This window comes from Schistocerca gregaria, chromosome 4 (genome assembly GCF_023897955.1).
Source record: "Schistocerca gregaria isolate iqSchGreg1 chromosome 4, iqSchGreg1.2, whole genome shotgun sequence".
Classification (NCBI taxonomy): Eukaryota; Metazoa; Arthropoda; class Insecta; order Orthoptera; family Acrididae; genus Schistocerca; species Schistocerca gregaria.
This window is the reverse complement of record NC_064923.1, coordinates 679,367,264-679,389,493: the sequence shown is the minus strand read 5'-3', so window position 1 is coordinate 679,389,493 and position 22,230 is coordinate 679,367,264. Positions and strand designations below refer to the sequence as shown.

Sequence of the window (22,230 nt, the reverse complement as noted above, 5' to 3'; positions counted from 1 at the left end):
GTTTACTGACAGCAATTGTCAAATGATAAAAAAAAAACTGTGGACACAGTGGGCATACCTAAGGCAGAACTGAGGAACTGCTGGCAGCACAGGGTGAAGACATAATTAAAATGGACAGAATGAGAAATAAAATTAATAAAAGCACCAAGACTAAATAAAAGTATGAGAAAAACCTATAGTTAAAATCATAAAAAGTTAAATTCTATGATTTAATAAAAGATAGTTGATTTTTCATCAAGCCATTCATTCCAGGCACTAATTAAGAAACTAATTATTATGTTACTTTTGCACCATTGAAATACATTTCTCTTTAAAATTGGATCATGAAATTTAAAATCTTAATTTAGAAAACCTAAAATAATTATAAAATAAAAGAACTAATGAACTAAAATGTAATAAAGAGGATAGGTGGTGTATTATATCAGTATTTAAGGAAATATATGTTTCCCACCTGTATATTTTATCTCCAAAATAGTAAATATATTGTGCATGAGTGGAATATTGGGATATGAAATCCATATGGCAGAAGCGTTGTGGGGGGAGATCACGAGAGGGGTTACGGATTGCATCTGCCAAGGGTCTGTGATCTGTATAAATCGTGAACAGGTGACCCTCGACATCAGCTCTGAAATATTTGACCGCCTCCTACTGGGCGAGGAGGTCACGGTCGAAAGTGGACCGTTTGGACTGGGATTTGGTTAATTTCTTGGAGAAGAAACGGAGGGGTTGGGGGGTATCCAATACATGTTGCTGAAGGACTGCACCAATTGCAGTGTCACTCGCATCAGCTGTAATAGAAAGCGGTGCATCAGGAGCGGGGTGGGCGACTGTGAACTTTAGAGAGGGAGGTCTTGAGATTTTTGAATGAATCGGCCATCTCCAGTGTCCAAACAAGTTTGCATTTGCCTTTAGTATCCTTACCCGCCAGAGCATCGATCAGAGGGATCTGGATAGATGCAGCATGGGGCAGGTGGCGCCTGTAGAAGTTCACCATGCCTAGAAAAAAGCGAAGTTCAGTGAAGTCCTCTGGGGAAGGGAGGCTAAGTATAAGTTCAACCCGAGAGGAGGTAGGGCAGACGCCCTCGGCCATGACTGTGTGAACTAAGAAGGTGACCTCAGGACTGCTAAGCTGAGACTTCTCGTGGTTGATCTCCACTCCATTAGCAGCAAGCAGTGCAATTACTCTGGAAAGATGGAGAGTGTGTTTCTCAGGTGAGGGAGAGAAAATTAGTATATCATCTAAGTAGGCATAGGCGAAAGGGAGGTCAAACAACAATGAATCGACGAAGCGTTGCCATGTCTGTGCGGCGTTTTTGAGACCATATGGCATGGAACAGAATGCGAAGAGGCCAAATGGAGTGATTATGGCTGTCTTGGGGATGTCTCCGGGGAACGTGGGAATCTGATGATATGCTTTGCTACAATCGAGAATGTAGAATTTCTGGGAACCATGCAACATCTGGGTGAAATCTTGAATGTGGGGGATAGAGTAGTTATCGATGGTAGTGTGTGAGTTAAGAGCACGGTAGTCACCACAGAGGCGGAAAGTACCGTCCTTCTTCGGCACGAGATGGATTGGTGACAACCAGTTACTATCAGATTGACAGAGAATGTTGGAATCCAAAAGATCTTTAACAATGTCTTTAGCACAGTGAAGTTTCTGCGTGTTTAGGCGGCGCGTCTTATGCTGCACAGGGGGTCCTTCAGTTGTGTTTATTCTGTGGCACATGCCATTGGCAATAGCATGCAAAAACTTGGGAGAAGCAGAGGGGGCAGGGGCAGGGGGGTAATGGCAGGAGGGGTAGTAGCAGGAGGGGTAGTGGCAGGAGGGGTAGGGGCAGGAGGGATAGTAGCAGGAGGGGTAGTGGCAGGAGGGGTAATGGCAGGAGGGGTAGTAGCAGGAGGGGTAGTGGCAGGAGGGGTAGGGGCAGGGGGGTTAGGGGAAGGGTGGGTAGGGGCAGGAGGGGTAGGGGCAGAGGCTGGCCGAACCGTTAATGGGATCACAGCTGCAGAACAATGCCCAGGCTGTGGAGGCTTGTCCACGATTGCCAGAGTGGGTGTGTAGAGTTGTGGAAGCTGCTGTTGTGTCTGCAACAGTTGTGCATGGACTTTGTCAATGTGAACACACAGGTCAACATTCTGAGTGCGCAACGCATCGATGTCTGAATGCTCACACAAGGAAGCTGAGAGAACATAAGAAAGGTTTGCAGCAAGTGACATACACTCTGAAAGGGCAGAGTGTGAACAGTCAGTAGAAACTTCGAGCTGAGGGAGGGAATGTTGTGATGTACCAGGAACACTCGAACTGGAGACACGAGTCAGTCAGCTGACTTGCAGATTAGGGGAGAGGGCATAGTGGTGAAGAAAATTGAGCCCCAGTACAGGTGCATCAAGTTCCGCAACGTAAAATGTCCAGGGGAAAACCTGATCTGCGGCAAATTTAAGCAGGAGATGTGAGGAATCTAGCACTGGAATCGGGGAATTGTTAGCAGCTATCAGTGGAAGTGCAGATAAGGGATCTATGTTAGGGGCGAGGGAGGGTGGGATAACACTAATGTTGGTTCAAGTGTCCACTAGAAAACGAAGTTCGGTGTTGGTGTCCTCGATGAAGAGGTGTGAAGCGGATGACAGTGCAGCAGGCATCGAACGAGATGCCGGTAGGCACTGTGAGGCAGCGTGGTGGGATGTGGCGCCTAGATGTGCCCGCCATAAGTATTTGGGAAAAAGCACGGGGGTTTGCAGTTGCGAGCCGCGTCACCAAAGTTAGCGTGGAACCAGCAATAAGGAGAGCCAGCTTGCGGTGCAGAAGCATGGGTTGGTGGTGGGGTGCCCAGCTGCATGGCTGGAGTGTACTCAGGTGTTCGCTAGGCCATCTCTGGTGACTTTTGGGACGGCAACGTAAAAGTAGGTAGTGCAGTCGGGCGACCACGGGGTGGCCGGGCTGTTGCTTGCACTGACAAGGAGGCGCGTGTCTTGCCACGGCCGCGGGTAGGCTTGGCTTCTGTTACTGCATAATGCATGGGGGTGGCGGATGCTGGACTCAAATGCTGGAGATACCGCTATTGAATGATGCTTTAGGTACAGTCGGCGATGCGCAGGTGTGCTTCAAGGGGATCAGAGACATGGAACAATAGCTGCAGTTGTAGCTCAGAAGGAAGTTTAAGCAGCCAAATTGTCCAAAGTGCAACATTTGGTAGAAAGTCTGTGTCCACAAGGGCGCATAAGTGGCATCACAGATGTGATGGGGTACGGTCACTGATGTGTTCCTCATGGATAATGCGCTGGATCGACTCAGCAGGGGGACGGGATAAGCATTCAACGATACAAGCTGTAGCAAATTCCTACTTATTCTGCACGGGAGTCGAAAGCAGCAGGTCACTAATAAGATCTGTGTGATCATGCAGGTGCCTAAGAAGGCACACAAATCGGGCTCCGTCATCTAGGATGCCGGGAATGTCCAACATTTTATCCACTAATGCAAACCATGTCTTAGAGTTCTCCGTTTGTAGGGCTGGTAGTTTTGGGAATCTGCTAGGCGCGAGGTACTGAGGAACGGTCAGTGCAGCGAACACACTACTTGGAGGTGCAGACGGTGTAGCAGTGTAGAGTGGTGCCAAATCAGGATTGTAGGCACCAGGAGACTGGCACACAGTAGCTGTACTAATCTGGTTATTAGCGACAAAACTACATGATTTACAAGCAGCAGGAGTGCAAGAAGAGAATTCAGTCTTGACATGTGAGTTCAGTTGCATAGTGTGGGCAGTTACAGTTGCTGGGGCCCTGGCTGGTGGGGGCATGGTTGGGTGCGGAAGACTCTCCAGTACCATGGAAACAGGTGCAGTTCGGACTGGAGAGCACACGACAGGTGTTTGCCAAGCGAAAGAACCCGGTGTGGAAGTCAATGAAACGTTGTGGACCGGCGCGGCTGGAGCAGCTGGTGCTGCCACGGGCGTGGGTGGTAGGCATGCGGGAGCTGTTAACAACGGGTTCGGGAGTGTAGCGGGCGTGGTTGAAACCGTCACAGCAGAGATGGACGAAACCATCGGGAAAACGTGCGGAAGAAGAACAGGACCCGGGATGGTGCGCGGTGCGGATGACGCGGCTCCATCATACCTGAGCGGTTGTAAGATGTCCGTGTAGAGTTGTGTAGTCTGTGGCTGTAGAGCAGGCATCATGTGTGGGTGCAGCAGATGATCTGGAACGGCAAGCACTGGCAGTGCTGGGGCATCGATAAGCGGAATGCAACCTGACGGTCATGAGGCAGCTGTAGGCGTGGGAATGTGCTGCGGCGGCCAAGCGGGAACTGTTGAGCTTATCTCGGGGCCACGTAGGTTAAAATCCGGTTGCCAGCAGAGTTTACTTTGGCACTGAAACTGCGGCGTGATTTCCGGAATGGATTCATTTTCCACTTTGAAAAACTGCGTCTGAGAAGTCACATCACAGGGACTGAACAGTTGTTGAAACATTGTTCATAGCACAATACAAATCACTGTTAATAGCACTCACTAATTGAACTAAAACAGATCGGGGTCACCAATGTGGTTATTCCTGATATGCGGAGCAGCGGCAATAATTAAATAACACACCAACATCCATTAATACAACTTTATTATGCAAGAATATTTACAATGTCTTATACAGCCGGCAGCACACAACAGAATGGGAAGCAATACGGCGGCTCACAATAAGTCCGCATGGGTCAGAGAGCCTGCTATGGTGGAGATATATCACTTGTAAAGTCGTTAGTCACCACAAGTTCTTTCTTTTAGTTATGTTATGCCACAATTTTCTTTTCTCTCCAGATCTATTCTGTACATCCTCACTGGTTGCATGATCTACCCATCCAAACTTCAGCATTCTTCTGTACTACCACATTTCAAAAGGTCCTATTCTCCTCTTTTCTGAACTGTTTTTTGTACACATTTCACTTTCATACAGTTCACATTTCACTTTCATACAAGACTACACTCCAGACAAATAACTGCAAGAAGGGCTTCTTAATACTTAAATCTACATTCAATGCTAACAAATTTCTCTTCTTTGGAAATGATTTTCTTGCTACTGCCAGTCTACATTTCACATCCTTTCTACTTTGGGCATCATCAGTTATTTTACTGCTCAAAACTCATCTACTACTTTTAGTGCCTAATTTCATAATCTAATTCCCTCAGCACCACCTGATTTAAATTGATTACATTGCATTATGTTGTTTTGCTTTTGTTGACAAGACACTGACCATTTTGTTCAGCTGCTCTCCCGAGTCCTTTGCTATCTCTAACAGAATTACAATGTCAATGGCAAACCTCAAAGTTTTTATTTCTTCTCTCTGAACTTTAATTCCTTCTCTTAACTTTTCTTTGGTTTCCGTTATTGCTTGCTTAATTTACAGATTGAATAACATTGGGGGTAAGCTACAACCCTGTGTCATTCCCTTCTCAACCACTGCTTCCCTTTCATGACGTTTGACTCTTATAACTGCCACCTGGTTTCTGTAAAAATTGTGCATAACTTTCACTCCCTGTATTTCCCCCCGTTACCTTCATGGTTTCAAATGGTGTATTCCAGTCAACATTTCAAAAGGTTTCTTCAAATCTATGAATGCTATAAATGTAAGTTGGCCTTTCCTTAACTTACCTTCTAAGATAAATTGTAGGGTCAGTATTGCCTCACATGTTCCTACATTTCTCCAGAATCGTATCTGATTTTCCCCGATGCCAGTTTCTACCAGTTTTTCCACTCTTCTGCAAATAATTCATGTTAGTATTTTGCAGCTATGATGCGTTAAACTGATAGTTCAGTAATATTCACACCTGTCAACTCCTGCTTTCTTTGGAATTGCAATTATTACATTCTTCTTGAAGTGTGAGGGTATTTTGTGTTTCTCATAGATCTTGCGTACCAGATGGAACAGTTTTGTTATATCTGGCTCTCCCACTGATATCAGTAGCTCTGAATGTCATCTACTCCAGGAGATGTGTTTCAACATGGGTCTTTCGGTGCTCTGTCAAATTCTTCTCGAAATACCATATCCTCTGTTTCATTTTCATATGTGTGCTTTTCTCTGTCTATAATACTTCATGCACTTCCCTTGTATAGCACCAGTACATGCTCTTTCCACATTTTCCTTCTTGGTTTTTTAGTACTGATTTTCCATCTGTGCTCTTGATATTCATTCAATTGTTTTTTTTTCCAAATATCTCTTTTATATTTTCTGTAGGTGTTATCTATCTTTCTGTTAGTTATATATGGTTCAATATCCTAACATTTGTTCTCTAGCCAGTCCTGCTTAGGCATTTTGCATTTCTTGTCAATCTCATTTTGTCAACATTTGTATTTCCTTTTGCCTGCTTCATTCGCTGCATTTTTATATTTTCTCTTTTCATTGCTAAATTAAATATCTCCTGTGACATCCAAGGTCTCTACAAGGCCTTATCTTTTTTACCTATTTGATAATCTGCTACCTTCACTATTTTCTCTCTCAAAGCTACTCACTTGCCTTCTACTGTAATCCTTTCCCCTGTTCTAATCAATCATTGCCTGAAGCTTCTTCTGAAACTCTGGTTCTTTCAACTTCCCAAATCCAATCTCGCCAATTTACTACCTTTTTGTAATTTCCTCAGCTTTAATCGGTAGTTCATTACCAATAAATTGCAGTCTCATTCCACATCTGCCCCTGGAAATATCTCACAGTTTAAATGTGGTTCCAAAATCTCTGTCTTACCATTATATAATCAGTCTGAAACCTTCTGATGCCTTCAGATTTCTTCCACATATACAAGCTTCTTTCATGATTCTTTAACCAAGTGTAAGCAATGATTAAATTTTGTGCTCTGCACAAATTCCAGTTGCCCATCACATTTAAATTTTCTTCTCCCTTAAGTATCTGAATAATTTCTATTATCTGCTTCTCAATCTCTTCATTGTCTGTGGAGCTAGTCGGTGTATAAACTTGTACTACTATGGTGGGTGTTGGCTTTGCATCTATCTTGGCTATGACAATGTGTTCATTACACTATTCATAATAGCTTACCCAAATTATTATTTTCTTATTCATTATTAGACCTACTCCTGTAGTACTCCTATTTGATGCTATATTACTACCCCATCTGAGCAGAAGTTCTGTTCATCCTACCACCAAACCTAACTAATCCCCACTATATCCAGCTTCAACCTATCCATTTCCCATTTTGAATATTCTAACATGCATAGCTGAATAAGGCATCCAGCATTTCATGCTTGGACCTTTATTCTGCCAGTTTTGTTTTTACTGATGATATCATCCTATGCAGTCCCCCCCTGGAAATCTGAATATGGGTCTTTTTACATCTGTAATATTTTATCCAAGAGGATGCCATCATCATTTAACCATACAGTAGAGTTGCATGCCCTTGGAAAAAAAGGCAGTAGTTTCCCCATACTTTAAGCCATTCGCAGCATCAGCACAGCAATGCTGTGCTGGTTGATGTTACAAGGCCAAGTTAGTCAAACATCCAGACTGCTGCCCTTGGAACTGCTTTGTCAGGCCTTTCAACAGATGCCCCTTATTGTAGTTGCACTTACAGTACAGCTCACCACCAAGGCACTTACCTCAGCACAGTTTACCTTTTGCATTGCACACAAGGTTTAACTTTGTCAATACTGCTTAAAATGAAAATAATTCCAGCAGTGACTCTAAACAGCGGGCAACAGGTCCTACCTGGTAATAACACAGTGGCCCCATACCCTGGTTCCTCAAGTGGACTTCAGATTGGTCTGATGTTAGTTGTTATATGAAGATATCCAGCGACAAGGACAAATATCTGGAATTCGGATTCTGCAAAATCAATTGCCACAAAACTGTGTAAGGTTTTGTATTGGCCAGACTGAAAGGATTTTCAAGGCTCACTCCAAGAAACACACATACAGCCAAAATAAGAGCACATTTGGTAATTATTTGGTAAGGGCAGTAGTAGGAAATATGCAGGATAATATGGAAGAGTTACATAGGTCATCACAAGGACAAATATTAAAAATACTTGAGGAAATGGAGATCTACACCCATAGAAAATGGGAACCAGGGTTACTGCTTTATGTACAGTGAGAGCCTAACTTGACACCTACTTTGATGTATTCAGGAACTTACTTGGGTAAACAGTGTCAACCACCACAGCAGTTTGGTATGTAGCCATGGACAAGAGACAATGGCAGCATGGAGATTGGGCTTCACTTCACCAGCAACTCTGACTATCGACTATTGGGACATTCTTCTAATAATTATACTTTTATTGTCCATCTTCACATAAGATTGTGCTTTGTACACCTTGTCAAACTAGAAAGTTTTATGTTAAGATTCTACTGTATATTACTTTTTACACCTTTTGTTCTGACTTCCAAACAGTGTTGTATTATTTATATTATAATATCAGTAGGCTCCTATAAATAATCTTTTGCCTTTGACATGTATTTTAGTTCTACATATTGTATTAGATTGTTAGACACACAGTCTGCCATATGAAATCATTTTAATTAATTATCATGCATATTCTGTTTTAATTTACTGAATTTATGATACTGATTACTCATGTACTGCAGCTCTAGCAGCACTGGCATAGTTATATTTGTATAACTATGGGATCCCCCAGACCATTACCATCACTTTTTACATACCCACTTATACAGGTTATTCAACAATGATATTCTTATCTGAATACTTTTAATGGTATGTGTGGTTGGTATACAGCTGCTAAACATGATATCTTTTTATGTATTCCTAGCTTTTCTGTACATTTAGCCTTGTCACAGTACTGTTTCATCTATTTTCTGGAACAGATGATGATGGTAATAAGCCGAAACCAGAATGTGATTTGCACAACATGTATGATAAAGACAGACATTTGTTGTTGTTGTTGTGATCTTCAGTACTGAGACTGGTTTGATGCAGCTCTCCATGCTACTCTATTCTGTGCAAGCTTCTTCATCTCCCAGTACCTACTGCAACCTACATCCTTCTGAATCTGCTTAGTGTATTAATTTCTTGGTCTCCTGCTACGATTTTTACCCTCCACGCTGCCCTCCAATACTAAATTGGTGATCCCTTGATGCCTCAGAACATGTCCTATCAACCGATCCCTTCTTCTGGTCAAGTTGTGCCACAAACTTCTCTTTTCCCCAATCCTATTCAATACTTCCTCATTAGTTATGCGATCTACCCATCTTATAAATTATAAATTTATTTATAATTATATATAAATTTATTTATATTTATAAATAAATATATTTGACTGCTTGGAAAGTACACAAATGTCATTGAATCCTATTTTTTTGCTGCAGTCTTTCTGGTTTTTGGTCACTACTGATCACTTGTGCTGCCCAAATCAAATGTAGCGCACATGGTTGTAGATGTCTGATGCTGCTGGCATGTCACTTTTGCTACTAAGTATTTCTTCAGACTTGCAAGCCCACAGTGTGCAGAGAACAGAAAACAGAGAACCTTCTTGTTTTTTGTGCAGGCGAATGCATCTTGGATCTTATGCATGTTGTAGAAGCTGGATGGAACACCAATCAGATGAATATGTTTTCCTGTTATGTGTCATATACTCTGTGGTGCATCAGGATGGCTATAGACCTAGTAAGCTGTATGGGATTTACATGTTGGCTGTGGCAGCCTCAGCAATGTTCCTCACAGCTGAGTTCATATGGCTGGTATCCCAGACTTAATGGACAGCAAACATCCACTTCCATTACTCATATCAACTAATTCTTCCACTGCTTCTTGGAAGAACAACATGATAATATATGAAAAGCACAATACTGTGTATGTTACATAGGATTAATTTATTTAGTTAACAAGTTTTCGGCTTGCAAGGCCATCATCAGACTTTAACTATCATCATCAAATAAGTTACAGTATTTGTAAACAACAATGGAAAAGATGTTACTCATCTAGACTGAACCACAAACACACAGTAAAAATCATCTTTGAGACTGCAGTGGTAATTTGATGTAAAGATGTAAACAGTTTAACACTAAGTAAATATAAAAGGAGTAAACCAGGGAAAACATTAACACTAAACTTCAAAAACAGTGTCTACATAACAAACAATGAGAAATCCAGGATGGAATAATGAAAAGGATAGATTGTAACCATATAGAGGAGATGTTGAGTCACTGAGAGGCACAACAGAAGCACTGCTACACACGTGAGCTTTTGGTAAAAAAGGCCTTCTATGAAAGTAGACAACTCACACACACATGGTCACTGTCTCTGGCCACAGAGAGCAGCTGTCTCTTTGCTGTACCTGTCTGTGACTCAGCATCTCCTCTATATGGTGAGCAGAATCTGTCCTTTTCATAATAGTGTCTATAAAACAATTTACATTAACTTAACATTCCCAATAAAATAAAATAATTATTTGATAAGACCACTAAATAATAGCTTGAAGAGGTATTCAACATGGAAAATGATACAGAAACACAATAAAAGTTAGAACTGACAATCACAACAAGTAATATGGAATACATAGGTAATCACAATAAAATAAAAACAAATAAATACAGGAAAATGGAGGAATAGAAAGGAACAGACAATATAGTACATAATGGAAAGCTGAAAGGAATAAGTCAAGATTAGGAGAGGGAAGTACTGAGCTGTTTGGTCATTTAATATTAAATCAGAACTTTGGGCAAAATGGTTGTTGATTTCCAGGGCTTACAACAGGTTGTGTCTTTGCCCGTTGTTTGCTAAGAGAAGGACATGGGACTGTGACATTACATGCTCAGCAAATGTGGAACCTTAATTCTGAAATCTTCAGTTGCATTGATTTTCAGCCAGCCTAATTGCTAAGTCTCTGGCTGATTGACCAATATATGATAATCAATATGCCATAGCATACCAATTACTGAGAACAATATGGAAGAAATAAAGAAAATGGTACTTCAAAACTACTGAATCAGCATCAGAGAGGTTGCTGATAATGTTGACATATCCTTTGGCTCATAACAAGCAATTTTTCAGATGTTTTGGGCAAGAAACATGTAGCAGCAAAGTTATTTCTGAAATTAATGATTTTCAACCAAAAACGATGTTGCATAGGCATCACTCAGAAATTGCTGAATGAAGTCAACAATGATCCAGAACTTTTAAACAAGGTGACAAAACAAGGGTATATGGCTACAGTGTTGAAACCAAGGCCCAATCATCCCAATGAAAACTGCCTGAGGAGCCAAGACCATAAAAAATTCAACAGGTTTGATCACATGCGAGGGTTCTTCTCACTGTTTTCTTCACTTACAATGGGATAGTGGATCATGAGTTCCTGCTTTATGGTTGTACGGTCAGTAAGGTATACTACCTCAAAGTTATGTGCCATTTGCATATGTCAATCCAAAGAAAACGACCAGAATTGTGGCAAAAGCACTCATGGAAATTGCATCATGATAGTACTCCTTCTCACACCTCAATGCTTGTTCATGATTTTCTGGCAAAAAACAAAACCATTATGTTGCCTCAGCCACTGTATTTGCTGGATATGGCCCCCTGCAACTTCTTTCTACTCCCATGGCTGAAGAAAACTGTGAAAGGATGTCGTTTTGCCCCCACTGATGAGATACAAACAGAATTGCTGAAGGAGCTGACATTGTAATGAAAATTGAGTTCTAGAAGTACTTCTAAGATTGGAAGACGTGCTGGCACACATTTATTATATCAAAAGGGGATTACTTTGGAAGGGACAAAGTTGTTGTTGATGAATAAATAAAGATTTTTTAACAAAATCGAAAATTCCCATTACTTTCTGATCAAACCTCGTATGTAACACCTCTCCCAACTAGTCTTTAGTAGTATGTCAAGTACTAATCTGTTTTAAACGGGATTGTTAATTTGATATTGTTATATGGACAGACTTTTCAAGTTTAATGCTAATCTTTTCCATGGTTTCCTGGCTTTGTATTTATTTATTGTATAGCTTTTTACCATTTTATTGAATCACCACCAAACTGTCAAAGATGACATTTATTCTGTGTCTCAGTTCAGATGAGCGACATCTTTTCCACTGTTGTTTGCAAATACTGTAACTTCTTCAAATGGTTCAAATGGCTCTGAGCACTATGGGACTTAACTTCTATGGTCATCAGTCCCCTAGAACTTAGAACTACTTAAACCTAACTAACCTAAGGACATCACACAACACCCAGTCATCACGAGGCAGAGAAAATCCCTGACCCCGCTGGGAATCGAACCCGGGAATGTAACTTCTTTGTTGACAGAACTTGTAATCTGATGATAGCCTTGTAAGCCAAAAACAGGTTGCCTAAATAAATTAATCCTGCAGGACATACACAATATTGTGCTTTTCATTTAATACATATACTCAGTACTGTATGCAGTACAAGACAAGACTGGAAAATGCCTATCCATTTACAGCAAGATGTTTAATGGTCTAGTTCACGTGACTGACACCTTGATGCCTACAGACCTTGACACCTCCAGTGAAGCACCAACACCTGCTTCCTTTGGAAAGTCAAGACCGTACTTATCAGCTGCAAACAGACTCAGTTTGTGGTGATCAGTAACTTACAGGAATGACTGTGATGACCGAATGAGTGGAAGTGCCAACAGAGCATCGTGGTTCACTGTATCTTGTGGAAGCAAGTGACAGACCATTACATCTCCTCCATTCTATCGAAGAGCATTTACACTGCACTTGGGAATTTGTCAAACTGACTGGAGAGGGCACAGAAAACATCATAATAGGGAACAATAATTATGGGGAAAGGCATTACGGCCCGGGACTGACAGTTGCAGTTCTCTTAATTTGTAATGGGAGAGTGGTTGTTTAATACAACTAAAGGGATGGTAAGAGTACAATCACATAACAAAATAAAAAGTAGATGACTACATATAAAAGAAACAGATGTAGCTGTCTAAAGTCTATGAGGGATTACACCTATGTTGCAACAATAAACTTAAACTTTTGAATGTGGTTGCAGCTCCAGATTATGGTTGCACATGTTCTGTAGCTGGTGTTCCCCTTGTTCATTTGTCTAGCTTACCAAGTGCAAGGCACACTTGCTTTTACATATTGCTCAACTTCCTTATTCATGTGTTTCCACCAGCAATAAAATTCTGCAATGTGACAAACAGTCACACCTCTCTCGCTGTATCTTGCAAAGACTGTATCATGGCTTGATATAGCACCTCACCAGACAAACTGTCTGGGACCACAATTTTCTGACACTAGTATGTTTCCCACTAAGGTATTACACTGTGTGTATTGAATTTTGGATGCATCACAATCATTACTGTAGTGAACTCTTGCAGTGTGGGTGCTTCCATTGCTTCTCACTCAAAGTGATTTGCTACAATGCACACGCATTCCAACTTGCAAAATCTGCATTACCATTTACTTTCCCTGGTACATTGGTTGTGCATTTTCAGTGAGAATCTGGCATTGCTGAAAGTTATCTACTGGCACTGAGTACTATTAATACTCTGGGAGTAGTGCACCCAATTTCCCTGAGCATCTTGGGGCAAATACGCCACTTTTCCCATATTAGTTCATTGACAGCTTTTCCTAGTTGTGGGCCACATAAACTTTCTTACTTTTCCACTTGGAAGTCAAACATCTTGAAATGCAATGTCCACATTTGAGCCTACTCATCAGGTCTTTAAAATTAAGAAACCACATTAAGTTCAAATGGTCAGTAATTACATGAACATCTCTGCTGTAGACATAACAGTGGAGGCAGAATACTGCTTATATCATACCCAAAAAATTAATGGCACTGCAGGGTTGGGGAGGGGGGGGGGGGGGGTGTAAAGGGTTTTTCATATCCAGGCATGCAAGAATGGGGCTAGCAACTCCTTCAGTCATGCAAGAGATTCTTTACACTCTGCAATGCAATGAATTTGGCACCCTTTTTTCAGCAATTACAATTTCTGCAGTCGGGCACATATTTTCGATTTTTATTTGCAATATTTATTTATTTTTATTTTTAAAGACTGGAATTCTTTTACCATTTCACATATTGTGGATATTGTGGACAGCTTTGACAAGCTGCAGATTGGATTCTGCTTCTTTCTGAATAATAATATGACCTAAAGAGCAAAGCTCTTTCTGAGTGAAGTGACATTTCTACAGGCTAGGGTGAAGTGAGCAGCCCTGAGTTGTTCTAGCACATTCTGAAACATTGCACTGTGACATCAATGTTCCTACACAAAACAAGAATGTTATCTATATACATTGGTCAAAATGCCCTCTAGCACATGTTGGGATGTCACCATGGCAGTTTTTCATCCAAAAGGCATGCACCCTCATTCTTAGATGCAAGAACTATTGGCATTACCCTTGAGCTCTCACTCTCCTCTGTAATTCCATGTTGGAGCTGCTGTGTCTTCAACTTCTCCAATACTGGTTCAAGATCTACATCTACATCTACATCCATACTCCGCAAGCCACCTGACGGTGTGTGGCGGAGGGTACCCTGAGTACCTCTATCGGTTCTCCCTTCTATCCCAGTCTCGTATTGTACGTGGAAAGAAGGATTGTCGGTATGCTTCTGTGTGGGCAGTATACATTGTAGCTTCTTATACATTGGCTGCACATATTTGGTGGGAATCTGACATTGCTGAAGTGGTCCACTGGGACTAAATACTTCTATACATTCATTGAGTAGCATAACAATTCTTTTCTGAGCATTATTAGGCAAGTAAGCCACTTTCCCATATTAACTTGTCGGCAGCTTTCCCTCACCGTGGGCCATGGAAACCTTCTTCCTTTTCTAACCCTTCTTCTTTTAATGACTACAGGCTTGCAATCACTGTTCAACAATCTAATTTAGCTTCCACTTCTCCAAAATTATCCATTCTGACAGGAATTACACAATGTTCATGATGATTTTAAGCATACAACATACAATGCTCTAGTTAGTTCATGACTTTACACCAGTGGGTCCACAACATACAATGCATCAATCAACAATGTGGTCCCAGTGTCTATTCTGTTCTTTCCAAAGTCCTATCAGGGGAATTTAGCTTGAGACATCACAGTCGCAGTTTAGCAAAAGTGTTAAGTCCTTTAATATAACCCTACATGAATGTGGTATCATCAGTTGTGGCACCCATTGGGAATGGATCACACACCAAACATCACAATATGCCGCTTTAAATCAACTACAGCACAATGCAAAGCCATGCAATCCAGTGAGAGGACAGTGTCATAATTCCTGCATAAGTTATGACATATTTCAAGAAAAAGTGGAAACAGGATCTAAGAAATGGTTTTTGACCAAACCAAGCTTATATTAACAAATTTTTTTGCATTGCCATCATCCACAATATTCGTTTTGTGAAGGAAAAACTTATAATACTTCCTTCTACTTTGCTTAATGTATAGCAAGACAGGGTTATGTTGTCTATTATGATGAACCAATGCCTACCTGCAATCTAGGGTGCAATAAAAGTTTTCCTCCTTGTTCTTCTATATTGTTGGTTACACAAAAGTCTGCCACTGACATTGTTTTCTGTTGACCTGTGGCTGTATTCACCAAAAAGTGCTATTGTCACTGGGCAGTGATAGAACAGCCCACTCATCTGTTTGATGCACACATGCTATGCTACATGTAGACATTTACTATTGCTCACATCCTGTTTTTCGGTGGCTCGACTGACTGCCATTTCCACACTGTAGTGCATTGAAACACCTACTGCATGTGATCCAAGTGATGTGATTGATAACTTGTCACTTCAGATCCAAACTCACTCCTCCATTCCCATGGTTGCTTGTTGGATTCCATTTCTGTCAGATGGGTGGTATGTGCCACTCTTTTTAAAGTATTGGGGAAATCTGGTCAGACCTTCTTTGACACATCACTTGGTAGTCTGGACAGAAATGTGTGCAAGCTCCTTGGTCTCTTGGATCACTATGTGATTCACTGTTGGATCCTGTGTTAGAATGTATGGATTCGTATTGATTTCGTGAAAGTAGTTCAAAATGTTTAGTGTCCTCCTGCCTGCTTCATAGGTATGTTTTTAAATAACTCTCAGTGCTGCTTAGTGGTACTTCCTGACTGGTAGCTTTCATACAATCTAGTTATCAAACCTGTGAAAGTTTACACACATCTTAATATCTCATGACATGTTACAAAAGCACACTCAAAAATCACCTTTGAACTTAAGCCATGCTAAGTTAGCAGTTAGTCCTCTGACCCTTGTTCGAGGTCATTTCAGTATCCAAATTTCATCTTCTTCCCCAGGTTTCCTCCCAAAAGCTGTTACCAAAGGGGATATGGTTAAGTTAAAAGAGTTGGGAAAGAGAATCTGCATGGTGAAGGTGTTTCCACCCTTCTGGCTACCCTCAACATATTTAGCTCTTCAACACAGCTCTGTTTATCTACAGCCATATTTGCAGACACATTTAACAGCTGTTACCTCACCTCTTGTATGGTAACTTTATTGCCCACAAACATATTCTAACTACTGGGTAGTAAGGATAGAAAGGCTTAAGCAAATAGACTGTGCATGCCACAATGCTCACCCATTAATATTTGATGACTTCAGCCTCAGGCATCAGTTGGGCAGCATTTCTTCACCTGCTATGTTATATGTTGCACAGGCCCTGATATGTCAGGATGGTCAACCTAACATATACCTGGTGATCTGAAAAAGTTAGCATGTCAGCGATACTGGCCTACAGTTGCATCTTTCAGCACTACCAGTTGCTGCAGTGGCAGCTCCAGTTGAGCTCACCAGTTGGGGTCACAGGTTCCATGGACTGAGTCCACCAAATAACCAAGGACATGATGATTTAAAAACATTTATTCAGTACTGTGTACAATATAAGAAAAGACTAGCTCTAGTCTATCCACGTACACCAAGACATCACAGTTCTACAGACCAATGTTACACTAATGGATGTGTGCCAAAGCCAGCTTCCTAACAACATGTCATTTTGCAACTGCCAGCTACCACCTCCAGAAGCACTTGTGAAGGCCCAGTCAGTACTGTTGGCTATTTTTCTGTGTTCAGCTGACAGCATAACCACAAGAGACGCAATTTATGACATAGTGCTGAAATGGAAAGTTCCAGCAGATAATACACCCCTACACTTTGTGGAAGCGAGGTAAGTGCACTGCTGAAAGCTGTTTACCTGTGTCCTGCCTGTATTTCTTGCTCTCATTTTGCCCATTGCTCTGCTACACACACTGACTGGGAAAGTTTTACATGGCCTCTTAAGCTCATATGTTGCATTGTGAGCACCACTTGGCTGCTATAGGTGAGTGGTCAGTGAGCAGATGACCAAGTTCTTCAGCACTGGGTGACGGTGAGTTGTGCCATGTACATAGCTTCATTTCAAATTGAACCATCTGGTCAATGTATAAAACTGTCTCTTCCTTTATGCATTGTATAATATTTGCAGACTTCTTCATGAAGAAATCTGTTCTGCCAGCTATAAGTTGTAGCTTACAAGTTAAATAGTTTGTCACATTGTATGTGTGCGAGTGAATCCTATTTGCTATTGATCTGAAAGGGCTTCTTTCTTTGTGCTTGTTTGGCACTTCATAAATTTTAAATGAAATTGGAGTTTTGTGCACAGGTTTTGACTGTATTAGCATCAGTTCTAGTGAACTTGATTAAAGTCTTCAGCTTTTTAAATTACCTCAGTGATGGGATCCACTCTCAGTTCTTTGTACAGACAGGCAGGACATAGATAAACAGCACTAGTATCTACCTTATGTAAAAGATCTCAATGATCAGACAAGCAAACAGCTTCTCTGGGTTGGTCCCCAGCCCATTTTTTACAGCATCTATAAGACACAGAATGGATTAAGTTCCACAAAGGGCAAGATACATGCCCCACGCACTGTAGGCATGTACAAGGTGGACTGTGAGTGTGGAGAAGTATATTTTGGTGAAACTGGCAGCCCAGTAGCAACACGCATCCAGAGCACAAATGCCTGTTTTGTCTTGGGTACTAAGGTACCACAAGAAATTGATTGTACTTGTCAAGCAGCCAGGCAATCAAATATGAAAGTATTGGATCAGGGGTGCTATTTAAATATTGAAACACCCTATATGCACAGAGAAATAAAAGTTCCAAGCACAGATTTTTTTTCAATCATGTTATGATATTATCATTTTTGGGAGTACTGCTTTTCTAAATATTTGTACATACAGTTTTACAAGCATTTACATGTAAGACCAATAGGAATTTACACTGATTTTGAAACTTTCTTTTTCAGGACTGGCGAAAGAATGTACTGGGAGTGGCAAATAGTTTACAAATTTCTTTCCTTAATAAAATAGAACATTACCAACTGGAAGCTAATGAAACATATTGGATATGTGCTGATGCACTTTCTGCTGCAGTTCTTCTTAATCCAAACCTGATCACAAAGGCTAGCTCGTATGGTGTCTCTGTGGAAGTTCAGGGGAGATATGGAAGAGGTGCATTCTTTGTGGATTATGCTGAATCAGAAGAACTCGCCAAGAATGCCTTAATTGTACAAGAAATTAATGTTCAATCTTACAAAGACTATCTTCTAACAACTCTAGTTTAAAATAGTCACTACAAATTAAATGAACATAGAGTAAGAAAATGGATGATGGTCACTGTCATGAAATGTGTGAACAACTTATATGTTATATTTTAAAATTATAGTGAAAGTAGCAACCCACCACATCTTCACACACACACAGCACTAAGTATCTAGAGCCATAAAGCTTGTGAACAATGATAGGCAAGTTAATATCATCACTTTTATGAAACTTAAACAATTTAAGCAGTGTGCACTAGGAAAGTTCCTAGTCGGCACAAATGTTATCTATTCTGCATTTAATAAGCATTTGGAGTGACATTTCATGGCAATGATGGGCGCTGCAAGCTACCATACCCCCATCTGCTTGATTGCAGTATCAGTGTGGTGCAAGCTATGGCCACATGCCAGCCATCTGACTGCAGTGCTGGTACAGTACAATCTACCCACTCACAGAGAAGTTCTATGTGTGTTATTGCAACTTGCCACCTCCAATGCCAATCCAGAGTGAGCTTCATTCTCTGTGTGATGATCTCCCATATATCCCTTCACACCCCTTGAACATCAACTCTATACCAAAAAAAAATGTTGTTATCTGATACATCCTTCACCACAAGTAATTTTGGAAGTCAATGGCAGCATATGCTGGCCCTGTTCTACAGTCAGGTGGTTTTATACCCGGACCCCATGCCCACAAACCTTTCTCGTGAATCAGTCTAGTGAAACTGTATCAATATCCCCACAGACTTTCAGTGATTAACTTGAACACACTGACAGAAACAACAAGATATCTTAATAATAATAATAATAATAATAATAATAATAATAATAATACATAAAATTCCTCTGCATTTGTCAAGAGAATTACAATACACAACTGAATTAAACATGATTTTATGTTTACTTTTACATACAACATATGACAATGAGACACTGAAAATGATACTGTGATTACAGACAATAGAACACACATTTGAATAGCACACAGTACACCACATCATCCACTTCTTTTCATTATGACAATTGTGCCAAATGGTTTTTGACATTATAATTATTTCTGCAATTATTCCTAACTGTAAATCAACAATCTCAATTATGATATAAAACAATATGTAGTTCTAATGTATCCTGTAATAAAAAAACCTAAACCAGTTTCATTGCAGTAACTGATACAGTGCAACTGTCATCAAGTTCAATAACAAGAGATTAAGTAATTATACTATATATACTGTTCAATGTATTAGACACAATGCACATTACTCAGTGTTCTGAAGCAATCAAATTTTTCAATAGAGCATTGTCAAGAATGATGTGCGTAACAATTTATTACTGCAATAAAGTAAATCATTTTTATACAACACCCTTAGTTGGTACCAAATTGAAAATTACATTCTTACAAGATTTAACACAAACTCTAATGAAATTAATCATTTTCTTTGACAACACATTTTTTGTCTGTTCAAAATGCTGATTTATGTGACTTATTTAAATGATGTAAAATTTTTAAAAAAATTAATTCACTTCAAATAGTATATTATATGCAAATGTATGTGTTATAAACAAAAAGAAGTAAATAGATAGTATTTTTGTGTAGTTAACAACATTTGTTGATTGCCTGTTTGATAAAAAAGGATAAAAGAAATCAAATGGAAGTTTCACTTCATAGACTGGGGGCTTTGAAAAATACAATTCTGGTTCAGAAGATACATCATAAAATGAAACAGAACTGACTATCTGAATTTGTTTTCTTGACAGTTGTTGAATCTGTTCACAACCTGGGTGCAAGCATCTATAAATAAGATCATGTGGTGTGCCAAATCTGAAGGATGTGCCAACTATTTTTGCCTGAGGATTAAGAACAGATCCAGTATATGAATACAAAATAGAAGTATGAAATGTAGTGATAATATTTCTACATTTAAAAACATTACCATTTCTATCCAGAGAACTTTCATACTGAGGAATATTTTCAAATAATATGGGCACCCAGTCACCTGTATCCTCCACACTGGAATCTCCAAATGTAGCCACATAAAAATTGAATAATTGAAGTTCAGTTATATTTTCAGCATTGTTGCCAAGCATTATATGAAATACCTTCCTCTGTATTGAGGTACACGATGTCATATTACTGAAGTCAGATAGATGGAGATACATGACACATGAAGTTCTCTGATTTTCACCAAATGTCACAATGCTTCTGCTAGCATATTCATGAACTAGTCCACAAGAACCATCAGGCAGAGGTCTAGCAATAGTCAGCCACCCCAGTGGATCATCACTTAGCATTATTGCTTCTCGATCAGGTTCCTGCTCCTGTGCAGATGGCTGAAAAACTTTCTTTCCAGCCATAATGGGCTTACCAAAAATATAACCTGGCCTGCCACTGCGTTGGAATGGTTTCCTCTGTTTACCAAACCAGGTGAACAAAATTTCAAAGTCCTGGGTAAAAACTTGCTCTGTTAATGTGATGTTGATGAGCCAGAAGAAAGCTTCCATTTTTAAAATTCCTTCGCTACCATTGTGATGTACCACATATTTCACAGTTTGAACCACATTTGTACATCTGATCATGTCATTGTCCAAAGATGGAGTTTCAATTTCATCCCCTTCGACACATTCGTCCATGTCAGTGGAAGTACCATCACAAAAGAATGGTATTATTTGAAGGCAGGTATTATTGGGACATGACTGAAACAATAAAAAAGGCCAATGAATAAACAATAAGTTTATAATATCAGCATGTTTACTACAATCATGTGTCTACATGACTAAATCCCTGCTTCAAAACACTTAAAAGAAATCATTCAATTATTTACTGCTTCTGTTAAATTACACTATTTTTACTGGCAGAAGGAAAATAAAATAACACTTAAATTTTTAAAAAAATTATACAAATTTTTTGCAGAAAAGAGTTGACAGTTATTTAGTATGAACAATGCTTAGCAATTACTAAAAGTGTGAGGTGAAAGGAAAAGACAGTTACAAAGTTAATCCACTGTCTAAGGACTTACAAGAAGGGTTTAACTTCACAGTGATTATCTCATTACAAATAGGTAAGAGATATTTACATATATGCTGATTTTACATTTGCAAAATATAAAATTTATATTGATAACAACTGTAGAAACCCTATTTTAAGCGGAGCGAGGTGGCGCAGTGGTTGGCACACTGGACTCACATTCGAGAGGATGACAGTTCAATCCCATGTCCGGCCATCCTGATTTAAGTTTTCTGTGATTTCCCTAAATTGCTCCAGTCAAATGCCGGGATGGTTCCTTTGAAAGGGGGTGGCTGACTCCCTTCCCTGTCCTTCCCTAATCCAACGAAACCAATGACCTCGCTGTTTGGTCTCTTCCTCCAAAACTCCAAAACAACCCCCCCCCCCCCCCCCCCCTATTTTAAAAGAAGGTGAACAAGTATGAAATTAAACCACAATGAAAAACATTAACTGCAAATCATGGAGAAATATTTTTCATGGTTTTATGTGGTTACTTACAGCAAGATTCAGAAACAGCTCCAAGATTTCAAATGTAACTGTTACAATACCAATTAACAGTAGATTGATTGACTGATTGATATGTTTATTCATCCATATAACAATAAAATTGTATGGATGTTGTCAATTGTGTCTTATGAACTAAAACATACATAGGCTCTTACAATGTTTACAATTCTATTCTTATAATTTTTACATGTCAATTCTTACAATATTTATAA

The 22,230-nt window shown here is 39.9% G+C and overlaps 2 protein-coding genes across 2 annotated transcripts in view; one reads left to right on the top strand and one right to left on the bottom strand.

Annotated features, from left to right (window-relative positions):
• Positions 1-18,534, top strand: part of LOC126365907 (pyrimidine-specific ribonucleoside hydrolase RihA-like) — a 116,277-nt gene extending 97,743 nt beyond the window's left edge. Inside the window, exon 6 of the mRNA XM_050008629.1 lies at positions 18,217-18,534. Within this exon, the coding sequence (XP_049864586.1) occupies positions 18,217-18,534 (318 nt within the window). The remainder of the gene's footprint in view (positions 1-18,216) is intronic.
• Positions 18,535-20,022: 1,488 nt separating this feature from the next.
• The window catches only part of LOC126365906 (tectonic-1-like), a 71,466-nt gene continuing 69,258 nt past the window's right edge, over positions 20,023-22,230 (bottom strand). Inside the window, exon 5 of the mRNA XM_050008628.1 lies at positions 20,023-21,201. Within this exon, the coding sequence (XP_049864585.1) occupies positions 20,023-21,201 (1,179 nt within the window). The remainder of the gene's footprint in view (positions 21,202-22,230) is intronic.